The 18,211-nt window shown below is 38.7% G+C and overlaps 1 protein-coding gene across 1 annotated transcript; it reads right to left on the bottom strand.

The window, feature by feature from the left end:
- Positions 1-2,716: 2,716 nt before the first annotated feature.
- LOC131225596 (UDP-glucuronic acid decarboxylase 5) lies at positions 2,717-17,691 on the bottom strand. Its single transcript, XM_058221148.1, has 13 exons — positions 17,535-17,691; positions 14,409-14,496; positions 10,816-10,902; positions 10,060-10,147; positions 9,158-9,249; positions 7,277-7,341; positions 7,097-7,185; positions 6,401-6,478; positions 6,086-6,179; positions 5,289-5,355; positions 5,111-5,174; positions 4,949-4,989; positions 2,717-3,138 (listed from the first exon to the last, which is right to left on the bottom strand). Exons 2-13 carry the CDS (start codon positions 14,484-14,486, stop codon positions 2,947-2,949), a joined length of 1,035 nt encoding a protein of 344 aa, XP_058077131.1. The 5' UTR covers positions 14,487-14,496; positions 17,535-17,691; the 3' UTR covers positions 2,717-2,946.
- Between the last annotated feature and the right edge of the window lie 520 nt (positions 17,692-18,211).

Below are 18,211 nucleotides of genomic sequence, written 5' to 3'. Positions count from 1 at the left end.
ACTGCTCACTAAAGAATCCAGGTCGAAAGATTATTCCTCGGGATGGATATGTGAGTCACCTCGGACTTTCGAGCTCGGCCTCCTACCACATATTTTCTCTAATTCCGACTATTCAGCTCTTATTAAAGAGATCTGTCCGGGATCTTAGCCAAAGATCCCGAAAGATAACTGCGACACGGATCTGCCCGATATCTCACCCGAGGATCTCTGGAGATACCCGCGACATATTTGGGATGTGAATCCCTCTACAATACGCCCCTACTAAACAAGGAAATTGTCTTTTATGCCACCACCCCTCTTCAACTATAACTAGAAGCATCTCTAATGATGAAAAGTACACATACAACTCTACACACAAACACTATGCTTTACTAGACCCAGATTCCCTGTCTGACTTAGGCATCAGAGGGTCCCCTACTCTAGCCAGGGTCTCCTTTATCTTCTTCGTGTGCAGTTGCTCGAAGGTTTAAGAAGGGTTAGCCACATTTTTGCATCAGCAAGGGCTTTGGTTATAGAAAATGAAGGGGTTAGGCACCATTTTCCTTCCGTGTAATGCACGGTCTTTACTTTGCAAAAATATACAATTTTTTGGGAATTCAATTTCAAATATAATATATTTAAGTCATACTATAGTGGGTTGTAAGGCTAAGGTAGGCAAGATAATTTAAAAAAGATGCAGTAGCAGCATATGTATAGCACTAAGCCATACCACGCAGATTTTTTATGATCCCGGTAGCCGAAATATTAAAGAAAATACATACATAAAAGATGTACGTGGATATACATGTTATTGGTGTGTAGGGTACGTGCGGACTGGAATACGGATCGATTCAAAATGTGAGAAGGAAAATGAAAAAATAAAATAAAAATTAAATACCATTTTATGTCAAAATGGATTGTCAGATATCCCGAATTCTGACCCTATTCGTTGATTTCAATATTTTTTCGACGTTTTCATTTTTGAATTGACAGAGCATGGGTCAGATAGTGTTTTCTGATATGGCAGAGCAAATTCTGCTATTTGCAGCTTTAGAAGAAAAGGAAAATGTTGCAGGTAAATTGGCTTTAAGAATCTAGTTGGGCGGAGTTCTTATGGCTTTTCCGTTCCTCCAAATTTTCTGCCTATTTGGACCTTCTACTCCTGTACTCTCTGTCTATGACTTCCTTTTTTTTTTTTTTTCCGTCTGCTGGAGAATTGTTTAATTAGACGAGGAGGTTTGTGAACATTGCCATCGGAGGGCCATATTGAACCATCACACAGGGGTTGTGGCAGCCTCGGATTAGCAGGCATCACAGTCCAGACAGATATGTGTCAATGCCAGAATGGGTAGTGCGCGAATACAATGCTCAGCACACCCTTTTTGTGAAAAAGGGTTTACACACAACCCTAAAGAGGCATGGCACCTTTTTGCATTTCGATTGTATTCTGTTGGATCATTTTGGTTGGTACTTCCTTGCTTAGTCTGTAACTTGTGTGCTCTGATTTTTGGCTGATCCAATCAGATAATTGCTTCCTAAGTCTACTTTTAGTAGTACAATTATTTTAGTTGGTGATTAACAGTCGGCAAGTAAATTTGGTTTCTCTTAATGTGGGGTGTCTATATGAGTTCATGAAGTAATGGGGACCTTTCTTTAACCACGGGAAGGTGCCTATCTCAGTCTGTGGCCCAGCCTGTTGGTGAATCCAAACGGATGGATGGTCTATGTAATAAAAACCACATCTAGCCATCCAATTAATATGACTCTTCCATTTGAATATGGACCGTTGACACTAACATTATACTATCCGTCTAAAAGGCCACAGATCGTACAGCTAGCATTGCCCAATAGCCCACTCAAAGCAATAAAATGATCCTAACATTAATACACTGGCTTGTTGACTGTAGACCGTTGCCATTGATTTTATTAACTGCCCATCTGCAGTCAGCTATCCAGCAGCGTAGGGACAGCTGGGATCATTTGATTGGTGCATTTCTTAGATCACGCACTATTTGGACCATTTGATGGGTGAAGCTTTGGATCATGGGCGCCACTGTTGGGCCTATGATTCGGACAGCTACCAACTTAAAGATTTCCACGGTTGCGGAAATGATATTTGAACCAACTTTAGTTGGACCATTTAAACTGCTCATCAGATGTCACACAAACTCAATCGCTGCTATTTTTCGGGCCAAATCCATCAATGGGGCATCAGACAGCTGCAATCGCCAAACTGCTGGAAATGTTCAGATGCAGCCCGCCGGTTGTAGCAGTTAAGTCAGTCAGATCGTTGCAGGCCTACTCGCTGGTTCAACCCACAGGCCTTGAAATTCAAGCCTGTTTTTGTCATCCCAACCGTTGGTTTGCATCATCTCACCGTTGATTGACAGTAACCCAAATATATCTTTGATAGGACGATCTTAACCATGAAAAAAAAAAAAAAAAAAAAGACCCCAAGACTGGTTGTGGTCTGATCTTTTGATGTGGTGTATTTTTGGCACTCGGTCCATCCACAACAGACCAGTACAAACCAATACCAATGTTTGGATTACCAACCATGGGTCAACCGGTGTGCTGTGCAGAGAAGAAGAAGAAGAAGAAGAAGAAGAAGAATGCGTTTGGTTGCTTCAAATGAAAATTTGCTTAAATTAATCATGAAACTTCATGATAGTCGGTGCAAGAAAGAAAGAAAAACTTAGTTTCCATACCATGCCAGGGGGCACATTTGTAGAGGTACTGAAGAAAACCAATATAATCATTTGACTGATAGGGTAATAATCATAAACCCATAAACACTAGTAAAGAAACACTAAGGGACTGATGGTATGTGGTGGGGCACACAGGCAGCAAATTACCTTGCAGCCATTGGATGGGTGTGAGAAAGCATGGGTCCCATTTTCAGAGGCCAATTTAATAGTCACCTTCTGGCTATTGAGGGCATATAAACATGTATGAACTAGATTGTATCTATGTTTGGCACTTCTTCTGAACACCGAGCCGCACCCTGAAGTCATGTTCCATCAGCGGAAGGCCCTCTCGCAATGTGACCGTGGGCTCCCAACCTAGCAATTCCTTGGCTTTCGTGATGTCGGGCTTCCTCTGCCGCGGATCGTCTGGAGTGTTATCCACGACTTTGATTGGCACGGAGGGATTAATTAACTGCATTTACATACTAGTTTATGAGTTTCATATATCACCCTCAAAGAAACGTGTTTTTATTTTCCCAAAAATCAACCCAAAATTTGAAGTAACGTGAATGATGACAGATCCTTAACTTACATTCCCACTTTGTTCTATGATAGCTTTTGCCCACATATTGGAAATACTTATCTACATAGATAATACTTATTGAAAGTTTTAGTTTTATATTCTGGGATTTACCATTTATGTGATAGTACTCTGGGTAATAGTTTTTATCCCCTTTAAAACCATTTGGAGGTGTAGAAGGTCATCTGGTATGGTCTGTTGGTCATTCTAATCGTGGAGATGGTTCATGGATCATGTCGTAATGTACAGAACATTCATAGGACAATTCATTGTTGTATGATCTACGATAGAGAAAGCATATGATAGGGTCCTAGATAGTTAATTTAGTGGGAGTTAGGATGTAGGAAAGAAAGGAGGTTTCAATAGGATATATTGACATGATTAAGGATTTGTGTAAGGAAGCGGGTAACAAATAAAAGGACCACTAGTGGAAAGACAAGTGAGTTCCCATTTACTATAGGCTTATAGGCATCGGCATTGAGCCCATACCTCTCCGCATTGTCTATGAATGAGTTAACGAGGCATTTGCAGGAAGAGATCCCATGATGTATATTGTTTGCAGATGACATAGTTTAGGTTGACAAGATGACAGCATAAGCCCAATGTTAGATTTATGGAGAGGTGCTTTAGAATCTAACAGAATAAAAATTAGTCAGACTAAAACAGAGTATGTGGAGCACAATTTCAGTAACAATAGAAGTGGAATTGAGGAATTAGTTAAAATTGTTGATCAAGAAGTTTCCCAAAATGATCACTATCGGTATCTTGGGTCGATAATTCATGAGAGTGGAAAGATTGAGAAGGATGTTGCCTACAGAATTCAAGTAGAGTGGAAGAAATGGTGATGTGCCTCTGGAGTTTCTGTGATCATTGTGTACCCGCTCAAACTAAAATAGAAATTTTATAGATAGTTATAAGACCAGCCATTCTTTATGACACAAAATGTTGGGCAGTTGAAGAACAACATGTTCATAGGATGATTATAGCTGAAATGAGGATGTTGGTATATGGATGAGTGGCAAGATGAATGATTGAATTAGAAATGAATTAGGGAACTTAAAAGTAGCACCAACAGGTGGTAAGATAAAGTAGACTTAGATGGTCTGGTCATAAGCATTGGAGACCAAGAATTGTACCACTTAGGAGTGAGTTAGTATAAGTTGAAGACTTTAAAAAGGCAAGGGGAAGGCCCAAAAGGATGTGGGTGGAGATAACAAGAATATACTTGATAATCTATCATCTAACTGAAGTTATGGCCCTTAATAGAGTAGAATGGTGGAACAGGGTTCATGCAACCGACCCCAATTAATAGGGATGAGGCATAGACGATGATGATTGCAAATTCACGAGTATAGTTTTTTCCCTTTTTTTTAATGGTTTAAAGATCAATCATCAGGTACTTCTATGTTCATAGTTCTGATGGTATAGATGGTTTATAAACCAAGTTCTGATGTACAGTTCAGTTGACAGTGCCAAATACCATTTGTTTTAGAAAACCATCAATCAGAAAAAAAATAGAAAGCATAAACATGACTTGTTAATGAATCCTAACATAATAATTCAAAAATTATCAGTTATTCTAATTATCAGAGAGACTAGAGATGATGGTTCTAAAAAATCTGGAATTCACATACCATATGCATAAAAGTGCAGATTCAGAAGAAAGAGATGTCTTCAGAAAAAGAAAATATCAAATACCCACCTCCTGCACAGTTTCGGCAAGTTCCATCATTGTGAATTCACCTACATGACACAATTGAAGTCTTTTAGAGCATATTGAAGTCCAAACATGAATAATCAAACCATAGCAGAACACAATGCCTAATAACTTTCCTCTGTATAATGAAGCCTGATAGGAACTAACCTGGGTTTCCAATGTTAATTGGTCCAGTATGATCTCCTTCCATGAGTCGGATAAGGCCATCAACCTTTTTCAAGATAAGAAAAGGCATTACATGACAAATGTAACTATTATAGTTCAAACAAAAGTCATTTTTGCATAATATTGAAAGTCAAGGAGGAAGAAAGCATCTACAACATACCATGTCAGAAACATAACAGAAACTTCGGGTTTGCGTTCCTGGAGCTTGAACCGTCAGGGGCTCACCCCTGCATAAAATTGGAGCAGAACAATAAACTTAGATATGTGTGAAAATGAATACCAAATGACCACTGCATTCCAAATCGAGGATTAAAATAAAATAAATAAAAATAAAAATAAAAAACATGGAGATATCTGCACGGGATCCATACGGTTTAAACTAACAATCTATACTTTTGAGAAGTTCTTTTTTTTTTTTTTTTTTTCACTGCATTTTGAAAAACCTAACACGTGGTGTGACACGAACCTAGCCACTCAACTCCTAAGGAGGAGATTTTATTAAAAGTAAATGTGGGAGCCCCCGACCTCAACCAAAGGAGGCAACACCCTTAACTAGTGAGGTAACTATGTTTTTGGTGGTTTGAGTTACATTTTTTTATTACTTATACATAATTTTACTATTCTAAATATCTATTGACATTCCTAATATTTTCAATTTACATTGATTAGATGTTGAGTCGAGTTGACTCCTTCAGTCAACCCAACCCAGTTGAACATCAAGTCGAGTTTTTGAACTATGCTTTAAATATCAGGGTGGAAAGCGAGGCAAATGGATTGGTACATAACTAGCGAAATAAGGTGTTCATCAGTCTTCTCTGTGTCGGGAACTTGTTTCCCTATTTCTTGATTTATATCTTTCTTTTCTTTTTAAATATATAAATTTTTCCTTTCTATCAATCAACAAAATAAATAAATAAATCCTCGGATTACTCAAGTAAATAAAAAGTTAGGAACTACCTGAGTGCTTGAGCGATGAAATTGCTAACTACTCTCCCATCATCAATATTCATGCGCGGCCCGTAAGTATTGAAAATCCTAGCAATGCGGATTTCTGTCACAGGAAATATCCAAACATCAAGAGCATACATAAGGATTAATGTCATGTTCTTCACATGCCCAAATATATATTTTTTTATTTATCAACAGAGGAATATCATTTTTTATATGTCAACAGAGAAATATTGATCAATAGCAACATAGAAAAAGTATCACTGCTTCTTTTTTTTTCTTTTTTTTCTTTTTTTTAGAAATTCAATGGGTGGCATATTTTACCTATGCCATGCTGCCTGTGATAATCAAACATCAGCGTCTCAGCTACACGCTTTCCCTCATCATAGCAACTCCTGACTCCTGCAATACATGTAATGTCCTTCAATATGAAACCACTGTTACATATCTGAGTATGAACTCATGACTCCATTAAGTGGAGTCCTGCAAACCATGAACCATGGACAAAAATGATTGTCAGCATTTAATACACAAGCAACATTGCCACACACCTAAAAAAGCTCAATAAGCTGCATAGCTAAAAGTCTATAATAGATGAGATGGTGCTTTCATTACAGAAATCCAAACGTATCCCAGTTACCAATAGTTACGCATGATGTGGGGCCCATGGCCCAACATCAGGGTTTTAGTTGTCAATTTGTGTGGAGAAACCCTGCTAAATGAGATGTTCTTTATGTTTTGGCATGGCGCTGAAAAACAAACATTTCATTTGCTGGGTTCCACCTAAAAACACTTAAAAAAATGTAGAGCCCTGGGCCCCATGCTGTCAGGAAATTAATGGTTGTTGAAGTCCATTTAATATCTGTTTGCAAACTGGCCGTAATGTAAATGCTTGGTTAGAACTGTTTGCATACAAGAAAACTATCCCGAATCTAGTAACAAACCTAAACAAAATCAATAAGGAAAAGCATCCACATAAAAGAATAACCAGAAAACTATTTCCTAGGAGTGTAAAAGTACCAATCGGGTTAACATTGCCCCAATACTCTTCTGTTTGGGGATGTTCAAGAGGATCTCCATAGACCTCTGAAGTAGACGTCAGCAAAATCCTGTTAAAATTGAAAGTTCTGCTTTAAGGAACATGCATACGTAAAAATCACAAACATAAGTAAAGGGCAAACCCAATAAAAAAAGTCCAACCTTGCTCCAACTCGCTTAGCAAGACCCAACATATTCAGCGTGCCAATAACATTCGTCTTAATTGTCTGTTAAAAATCACATTTTCCAATCAGACCATCACTCAAGTTCAACAAGCATAGAAACAGATTAACCTTTAGGAAAACAGGAGGGATGCATGTGAGGATGACATGGCTTATAGTTCATCTGGACACACCATATGCGCAGAAGCTTCAGACAGGCGGTGAACAAACTAACAGTATCAGAGAAAAGAAGAGTACAAAATAGATCCCAATACCCCACATTTTCTGCAGAGAGGAGAAAAAAAATACTGAGGTGGAAAGCCAAGCTTGGAATCTGAGTCAAACAGGAGTCCCAGTTCAGTTATTTTTCATCAAAGAGACCATGCTTCTAGTTCTCGTTGCCATCTCACCAAATTGTCATTTACTCCCTTGTTCTGATACAATTTTTTCCTGATGGAGGTCCTTACACAAGTTTGAATTTCTTTCAGCATTATGTAAGGATAGATGGGGGCTAATAGGTCATGTTCAGATTGGATTTATCTTTGAATTGCAAAGCTACTGTTTCGGGTGAGGCCCTGAAGCTACTCTACAACTACAAATGTGTTAACAGTGCAAATGCACATGGCTTCTTGCAATACTTCATGGTCCTTGATTTCTCTAGTAGTATTTGAGAAAGGGTTCCAGATTCCTTGTTTGAACATGCAAGCAATTTAGGTGATCTCAGTTGGGTTTCAGGTGTCAACTTTGCTGCTTCGATATTTGTTGAGGCTGATGCTAGCCGAAAATAAATCTAAGTGGAACAAAATTACTGAATCTAACCCATTGAGAAGGAAAAGCAGGTAACAAAAGAACATGCCAATATTTTAGAATATGCAGGGATTCAACTATCTGTAAATGAACAACCAAAGCAGTAGAAATACATCCTGGATTCGTACTTTGTGTTGGTCATTATCATAAGCAACTATGCCTATTGTTCACTAGTGAAACACCAGTTAGTTGTCTGGCTCATGCCAAATCTCGGTAAAAGGAAAGCAAAAAAAACTGCATCCATAACTTTGAATGTCAAGAGATCCTCTAATGACCGGATTAAGATATTCAAAAAAGAAAAAGAAAATGATAACCATAACCACTTTGAAATTTGCTCAGCATGTTTCCACTTTGACCATGGATTCTCTTGCAGTTACCCTTTCCTTAATAGTCAACAGAAACCAATTTGGTGGTTACCAATACGTTCTATAATATACGGTTCCTAGAATTAAGTTCACGGAACAGGTGATACATGCTAAAGCAACTTCTGGAACTGGACAAAACAAGGTTTTCCTGGATCACAGGTCACTCTGGTACGTATACAGAAATGGGAAAGGGTAACATGGTATGCTACTCCCTCCAATGTGGGGGTATGCTAGGGTAGGATCATGTAGGTTGCTCAGTTCATACATTATGTATGATCTTGTTTTACATACGAATTGATACTATAATTTATATATGAAATAATGTCATTTTTATAGTCCCTCATTCATAGTAGTGTATATATGCATGCTATTGCATTAATCACAGTATAAATTTCTGTGTTCTAAGTTTCTAATTATAGATTTACATAACAACTTAAATTAAGATCACAATTTCCGAGCATCCAAACTAGCAATCAGGATTGTAAATGACCCATAATTAGATCGTGCGATTTGGTATCAAAACATGGGAGAGTTGGCAGTTTAGGTAACATCGGGACAGAATGCTGACAATATGAGAAGTAGCTCGAATATGCATAAATATACTAAGATGCCATGCATAAGCACTCCAAAGTACCAACATGATCCACTTGGAAAGGTAAACTTACATATACAGTGATAAAATAAATTCATAAATGAGATAACTAATTCACCTTTACAGGATTATATTTGTAGAAAATCGGGGAAGCTGGGCAAGCTAAATGATAGATTTGATCAACCTCGATTAGCAGTGTTTCTGTTACATCTGGATGGAAGTGAATGTCATATGTTTAGGGATTCATATAAATCAATACCAATATGAAGTTACAAAACTATTGATAGATCCAAAGAATGTTATGCTAAAAAAGTGAAGAAAAATCATGCTTGTTATTTAAAAAGTAATTCTTTTATTCCACAACTGATGAGAACAACCTTTTTCATTTATGCATTCTTCTCACATAGACAATGGAAGCGATAAATAGGGACCTTGTTTAAGTTCTCACACACACGCACGCACGCACACGCGCACGCGCACACACGTCCAAACATGATTCAGCCAAATAGCGGTAAATTGATTAATATGCGCAACAGATGACATATTAACATTCATATATATAAACTTCTTAGCCTGTGGGAATGATGAAAAGAATCTGAACTTTAAAAGTATGAAAATATACCCATTAAAGCTCAATTTCTTAATCAATATGCCACATGTTTCAAATAATTACCTAGACAATAGACTATTTGCATACATAAAACAGTCTTTACTAGTATTCATCCAGGTTTGAATGCATTAGTTTCATCAAGTAAAAAAATCCAAAGGAAAATACCATGACATATTAACATTCATATATAAAACTTCCTAGCTTGTGGGAATGATGAAAAAAATTCGAACTTTCAGAGTATGAAAATGTACCAGTTAAAGCTCAATTTCTTAATCAATATACCACATTTTTCAAATAATTACCTAGATAATGGATTGTTTGCATACACAAAACAGTCTTTAGTAGTATCCATATAGGTTCGAATGCATTAGTTTCATCAAGTAAAAAAATAAAAATCCGAAGGAAGATACCATGACGTATAAGCTCAAATCTTGGATGACCAATCCATTTTCTAAGATTGTCCTTTGACCCAGTGAAGAAGTTATCAACAACAATCACCTGGGTAACAAAAAACATGTCAATCAAAGAGAGATACATCTTTCTAACTAAAAAGGACAACTTTATTTCTATACTTGAACTCAAAATTTTGGCTCATTCATTAGTAGCATCAAGAAGACATCTGTAAAGCCAGGTCCGCAGTAATTTTACCTAGGGTTAGCAAAAGGTCGGGCTAGCCCATCAGGTCCCAACCCTATATGGGTCAGGCTCCGAACTATAATAGAGGTCAGCAGTTCATGTTACGGCATATTAGGGCCTGATTTTGATGCCCAATTAATAAACAGGCCAGAACGGTGCCTATGTTTTGAAAAAATTTCTATTGAGGCCCAATTAAAGAAACAGAACCATTTATGATGTTAGTGTGAGGGCTTGCACATGAAATCAATGGGCAAAGTTATTCAACGGGCCTGATTCAGGCCTGATTCGTAAGCTTGATTAATTATCGGATCACATACGGCTGTAAGGCCCACTTGGATGGTGGATATGAGCCTAGCCCTTCTTTTCTCTTAATTAAAGTCAAATTAGAGTTTTAGATTGATTCATTATTTTTGTTTGATTAGAATTCTTGTTTAAGATATTGGTGGAATTTTTTCCTTTGTTACTGAGGGTATTTATGTCCTTTCAACACTTTATTAATATAAATAGAGAAAGGACTGAAAGGAGGTTACCTCATTTTTTTCATTTTCCATCAATTTGTCCACTAGGTGAGAACCAATGAATCCAGCTCCCCCAGAAATCAAAATCCGCATATTGGCCTATCAGAGGCAATGGAAAAAAACAAATGCTTTAGATATATAACTGAAAGAAATAGCAAAGACACCAATCAACATGTTCTACATCAAAGAGCATTGTGAAATCCCATCTCTCCACCAAGTGATTTTAAGAAATAAATTTCATCTTCTTACATATAAGCTAAGCAACAGTTAGGAGCAAGAAAGAGTTGTATCATCTGTTAATGATTTGTGAAACTAATTACCGCATTCGCAAAGCATAATGATACATAATATCATGGCCAATGCACAATGGATGCTTTTCAGAAAGCATCTTCGGTGCCAAACAAAGGTTTTCAAAGAATTCCACCAACAAAGAACTGATTGGAATCCCTTACATTTTAATCAAACAGCACCATCTCAATATCTCTCCATCCAACCATTTTGCACAAAGAAAATGATCATATTGTAAGACCTTGAGTATGCAATAGCTTTCTAACAAACTATTCTATGAAATAAAGCAATTTGCATATTGATTTACAAGGCAAAAGACGTGCATTCCAAATTTTAAATTTTCTGGCAATATTAGTAGACAAAACACGATGAAACAACTAAAAGTTCTACTGTTCAAGCACATTCTCAACTTGATATCTGTAAGGAAAAAGAATGCCTGCATCTAGGGAGTACTAGTGCAGCATTCTACATAATAACCAAAAAAAAAAAGGAGCTATTTCAAGAGAATGTATTTGCCATACAGGTTTTAGGTCAGTCACCCAAATCTGAAATTGCATAAAGATGTTGTTAAGTTGATCGGATTTTAGTTATTCATTAACAGTGGCTGTGTTTCATTTATTGGAAAACTGTGGACATCTTGATGCCAACGTGGAGGAAGAAAAAAAGAAAGAAAAGAGAAGAAAAGACTAACACCTTTTTGTATTTATTTCTTATCTCATGTCTAAGTCATCTTATTGAAAATTATGAATACGACATTCCTTCATTTGGATCCCAAACCTTGGAACATATTGTAAACCACAGGCAGTAGATAAATGAAAAACAGAAGCAGATTTCTTCCAAATGAAGTACGCAACCCCTACAACTAGCCGCAAGATCTCGAATTTATAAAAATATTAATTGAATGCAACTTTTCACTTGTTTAAGCAGTCTTTTTCAATGATATGATGTCCACAATATTTTTCACACAGGCAAGTTTCTTAGAGGGAACTAATCACCTATAGGTGACAAACATGTTAAGAACCTAACTAATATATACTAAAATCCCCTGGACTGATGGAACGTGTCAAGCTAGATCCTTAAACCGCTAGGATTGTATCATTGCACAGCAGCACTCACTCCGACCTTTATTGAAGTAACCTTATTCACCCTATGTTGGCTCTCACTCTAGCCTCCCAGGTAGCCCTTTTCACCTTGTGGCAGCTGAGCTCTGGCCAAGTTGCCTTTCCACAGGTTGCCCCTTCCATGACTTGAATGCATGATGTGGTGTTGACTTTAATATTGATTGCTAAGCCCTAATCCATGCACTCAGAGCCCTACGACTGATGGAACACATCAAGCTAGGCCCTTAAACCACTAGGAATAATAATCACTATGATAAATATGGATGAAATTTTGAAATTATTGCGATATTTTCATGAGAAATCAGCTACGCGTTATTATCACCATAATATTGTGAGCTTTTCACGACTTTATCACAAAATTATCTCAGTTTACATGTGAAACTCATTTAAATGTTCAATAATTCCTCGTATGTATGTATGTATGTGTGTGTGTCTATATATATATATATATATATATATATATATAAAGAGAGAGAGAGAGAGAGAGAGAGAGGAATGCTCACCTGCGCACCAGTTCTCACGAACTCGTGAGAACTTTTTCAGAACTCATCACACGTGATGTGGGCCCAAAATCTGAACCGTCCATGTGTTGCAGCACCCCATGAAACCTGCAACGCCTTACTTTAACCCTAATCCAAAACTTTGGTGGGCCATGGAAAAAGGAAACAATTTTGGATAAGGGTAAAAATCGGGGGTTTCATGGGGACTGATGCACCATTCCATAGTCGGCCACAAGCTTAAAAATCAAGTCAATCCATGACTTGGGTGGGACACACCACATACAACAGTTGAGAGGGGTTACCCTCCCATTGAAACATTAATAATCATTTATTGGGCCCACTGAGATGTGGTTCACAGATCCAGCCCATTAATTGTGTGTATCCCACTTGGATGAGAGGTCAGACCAAGTTTCAGCCACATCCAAAAATCAAGTGGGCCCCACCAAGTGCTTTTATAATCAGGTGGACCCCACCAAATGCTTTTATATGTTTTAGGCATGGTTTTAGATGGTATGACCCACCTGAGTTCCATATACGGCTGATTTTTGACATATCTCATAACCTAAAGGGGACCCATCAAATGCACGGTGTTGATGTTCGACACACATCACGGTGGGGCCCACACAGCTTGACCTCATGGGAAGTTCCCATGAGGCCAACCTCGGAGGACTATATATATATATATAGCCAAAGTATTAATTTATAATATTTAATTTTTACTTTTTATTTTTAGCAAAATTTTCCTCATAATATCCAGGGAAAAACCTCAAAATTTGAAAATCTCTAGAGAAATTCCTAAGAATGAGATTTGTCATGCCACTCGTGTAGGACATCCTTACCATGCAAACAGTAGGCCCCATCATCAAGATCGCCTATTTGTGCAGGACTTCGCAGGACATCCATACCATGTAGACAGTTCGACGCAACATATGGGTGTGGTATGGCCCACCTGAATTACTAAATGGCTAATTTTTGGGATATACCACAACCTAAAGGGGACCCATTAAATGCACGGTGTTGATGTTTGACACACATTACGGAGGGGCCCACACAGCTTGACCTCATGGGAAGTTCCCTCGAAGATATATATATATATATATATAATTGATTTATTAATTTATAATATTTAATTTTTACTTTTTATTTTTAGCAAAATTTTCCTCATAATATCCAGGGAAAAACCTCAAAATTTGAAAATCTCTAGAGAAATTCCTAAGAATGAGATTTGTCATGCCACTCGTGTAGGACATCCTTACCATGCAAACAGTAGGCCCCATCATCAAGATCGCCTATTTGTGCAGGACTTCGCAGGACATCCATACCATGTAGACAGTTCGACGCAACATATGGGTGTGGACCTTGATTTTTTATAGGAGTAATCTTCAAGATGGAGACTGCCGTTTGAATGGCATGGATGTCCTACGAAAACAGTGGGTTGACCGGAAAAACATGCCTGGGTGACTAATTAAGGAGCCATCCCCTGTTTCATGGCTGACAAAACGTCTAAACGGACTCTGAAGAACATCACTCGTAGTCCTTAATTCTATTTTCATTCAACTCATGAACAACGAATAATTTCAAAATTCGAAAATGGAATACCCAAAAAAAAAAAAAAAGCAATGATAATCTCACCATTGCAGATATAACAAGAAGCTGTAATTGAATTAGATTCATCTATAGAAATTTTAGGAATTACCTGAAAGAATTTGGAAGTTCGTAAGGGAGAGGGCGTTGGAGGCGGCTTCGTTGCCGAATGCTTCCCGTTGCTGGCCATGATTCTTCTCCTGAAACCTTTTCCAAAACAAAAGCTTTCGAGATCTCAGATATTCAAAATCCAACGGTCATATTCCCGACGCAAAGGATGTAGCGTGGCAAGAGTTCATTTTTTGCCTCTATCACGGCTCATGATCCCAGCATGCCCAGCTGGGGCACAATGATCGGAAACAGATTGGCTACTCCCCCCTGCCACCAGCCAATGGCTGGTGGTCGGTGCTCTGTGGGCCCCACCATGATGTATGTGTTTCATCCATGCCGTCCATCTATTTTTCGAGATCATTTTATGATATGAGACCAAAATTGAGTATATATCAATCTCAAGTGAACCACGTTACAGGAACAGTGTTGAATGAACATCGACCATTAAAAACTTCTTAAGGGCCATAAAAGTTTTGGATCTAGCTGATCCTTGTTTTTCTTCCTTCGTCTGTATGACCTAATCAACAGATTGGATGTCAAATAAACGGCCTTAGGAGGATTTTACCGGTGGATATCCAATCACTATTGTTTCCTATGGTGTGGTACATCTGAGAATTATATCCCTCTTATTTTTGGGATCAAGCCCTAAAATTAAAATTATCTGTAAAAATGGATGAAAGACATACATCATCGTCGGGCCCACGGAGTACCAACCATCAGCCACCGGGCTGGTGGCAGGGGGAGTAGCCAATCCGTTTCCCCGATGATCGGAACTGTCCACGTTCTGAATTCCAACATTTACATACCACCGTAAGAAAATGTAACTGATCAGATGTCTTTGACCGTCATTATCTGTATATGAACTTGAAAAGGATTTTCAATGGCTGACATTCAACTCCAAAAATCAAAGGTCAGGATGATAATTGTGGAGTGATTTTTGAGTGAAGCTACCCATGACGTGAACTTAACTGGACACCTTTGCGACAAATATCGCCGAGATTTGATATATTCGCGAATATTAATTTAATATCGAGATATTTAAAGAATTTCCGCCTATTTTGAACTTATCGTGAATTATCGCCGTTGTAATATAAAAATATTTAGGAGTTAAAATAATTCATTTTTATCTACATAGTTAAAAATCTAAAATATTTATTAATGATAATGAATACTTTTTAACATTTTTTCAAAAAGATTTCCCCGGTGATATCACGGGAAAGACGTAAAACTATGATAATCTCCCAAGAAATTTTCGAGAACGAGATTTGTCCCTATTCTCGGAAAAGAGGCAAAACGAAAACGCCTGCGTGACTTTCGTGGTGTGATTTGGCGGACGTGGACGGAACGACTTCCTACAGATGAGATCGACTCCGTTCATTAGGTGTGCGCCACCCTGTGACCACGTTACTAGAAACAGTGTTGAATGAGCTTAGACCATTAAAAGCTTTCTAGGGTCATAAAAGTTTTGGATCAAGCTGATATTTGTTTTTTCCCTTCATCTTCGTTTGGATCAGCATTACCTAATCAACGATTGGATGTCAAATAAATGGTACAGTGGGCCTCAGGTGAATTTTAATGGTGGATATCCAATCACTATTATTTTCCTGTGACGTGGTCATGAGATTTATACCAATCTCATTTTTAGATCAAACCCTAATGATCTGTAAAAATGGATGAATGGCATGCATGAAATACGTACATCATTGTGAGGCCCACGTAGCACCGACCACCACCCAACGGGCTAGTGGCAGTGGGTGTAGCCAATCCGTTTCCGATTCAATTCTCAGGAGGGCTAAACCATGGGAAACAGTTGAGATGGAAAAGTCTCACCGTTACAGTACTCCGATTGAGTGGTTCCCCGCTGGTGTGTATTTTGGAAGCGGATTGGCCAGTGTACCATACCACCAATATAGCTCGTGTTGACGTCAGCAAGTTACGTGGGTCCCATCATGAGGTACGTGTTCATCCATGCGGACCACACTGCAAAAAGGAGTGGGGAATGAACATCTACCATTGAAATCCTTTCGGGGCTGCGGAAGTTTTGGATCATATGATATTTGCTTTCTTTTTTATTTATGTCTTTGTAACATCATGAATAGGTTGGATGGAAAATAAACGTTGTGGTGGGTCCTACGAATGTTTTAACGGTAAAAATCATTATCCTTATTTGCATATGATTCGTGCTATTTTTTTCTTATAGATAAAACTCTAAATGATATCAAGGAACTGATAAAAGGTGTGAATGCGATAAATACATTATTTTGCAGTCATTTAACTTTCATCTACTTTGAACCGTCCGTACAACTCGGATATCGAGGAGTGTTAGCGCTCGTATTCGCGGAGACGGATTGGCTACTCCCCTTGATACGTGGCTGATGGTCGGTACTCTGTGGACCCCACCATGATGCATGTGTTTCATCCATTCCGTTCATCCATTTTTACGAATTCTTTTAGGGCTTGATACAAAAAATGATAGGGATAAAAATCTTATGTGGACCACACCACAGGAAAAAAAAATAATGATCAGATATCCACCATTAAAATCCTCCTAAGGCCCACTGTACCGTTTATTTGACATCCAATCTGTTGATTAGGTCATACGGACCCGATGATGGGAAACATTAAATATCAGCTTGATCCAAAACTTTTATGGCCCCATAACGTTTTTAATGGTCAACGTTCATTCAACACTGTTTCCTGTAATGTGGTCCACTTGAGATTGAGATATATCTCATTTTTTCTTTCGTACCATAAAATGATCTATAAAAATAGATGGACAGAATGGATGAAACACATACATCATGGCAGGGCCAGGCAGGGCCATAGAGCACCGACCACCGGCCAATGGCTGGTGGCAGGGGGAGCAGCCAATCCGTTTCCCGTCTTCGCACGACACGTACCCACATCAGCTATATCGCTGGTGTGTGGTACACCAGCGAATCTGCTTCCTGCGAAAGCCATCCGAGAGTGAAGAGAGAGAGAATGTAATCCAGGGGGTGACCATAAGCAGTAGTCCGCAGGACCGTCCGCAGCATGGACCGTCCGGCCAACATGTATTGAGGGACGAACCACGGATCACGGTTTCCTGTGGCCCTGCGGACTACATAACCGGTCTTTCTTACGTTACCTTCAAGGACTCTCTCCGCCTGATGGAGACTGCTTTCGGAAGCGCTCGACCGAAGATACGGCGAAAGGTGTCAGGCTTCCGGCGGAATGGAGTCAGATTTCCGGCGTATGGATTGCTTTTTTGGTGGAGTCTACCAAACAGAGGAGTTCTGGTGTTTTTTAGATAGAAAAGAGATGATGAAGCGTTTTGTATCTTCCCATCTTGCCGCGATCACCCATCGAGCCACGGTGTATTGTCGCTAGTCTGACGTGTACTGATATCTTTTCCACGATCTGACGTGGTATTATTATCAAAATCTTGGGAAATGATGCCATAGATCCGCCTCTGTGATAATATCGTAGACCTCCTCTCCCACGTACTGCAGAGAGAGAGGTCAAAAGTGGACAGGAACTCTTTAAATATTGTGGAGCTTAAAATGGATGGATCATGTCTGCAGATTTACTCAAAGCGGTTAAAATTTCTGATCCGATTTGAGGACAATAATTGGACGGCAAGCGTCGAAAGTTAATTGTCGACTGTCAGAGGGAGAGGTGAGGAAAAAGAACGCGGATTAGGTTGTGATGCCAGCACACCCCCACCGGTGGTGTGTTAATGTGTTGGGCGCGGTCGAGTGTATGTTTTATATCCACGCCGTACATCCGTTATTCCAGCTCATTTTAGGAATAACATCTTAAACT

This window comes from Magnolia sinica, chromosome 14, assembly GCF_029962835.1.
Source record: "Magnolia sinica isolate HGM2019 chromosome 14, MsV1, whole genome shotgun sequence".
NCBI lineage: Eukaryota > Viridiplantae > Streptophyta > Magnoliopsida > Magnoliales > Magnoliaceae > Magnolia > Magnolia sinica.
The sequence above is the reverse complement of the archived record's forward strand: the minus strand, read 5'-3'. Positions and strand labels throughout refer to the sequence as shown.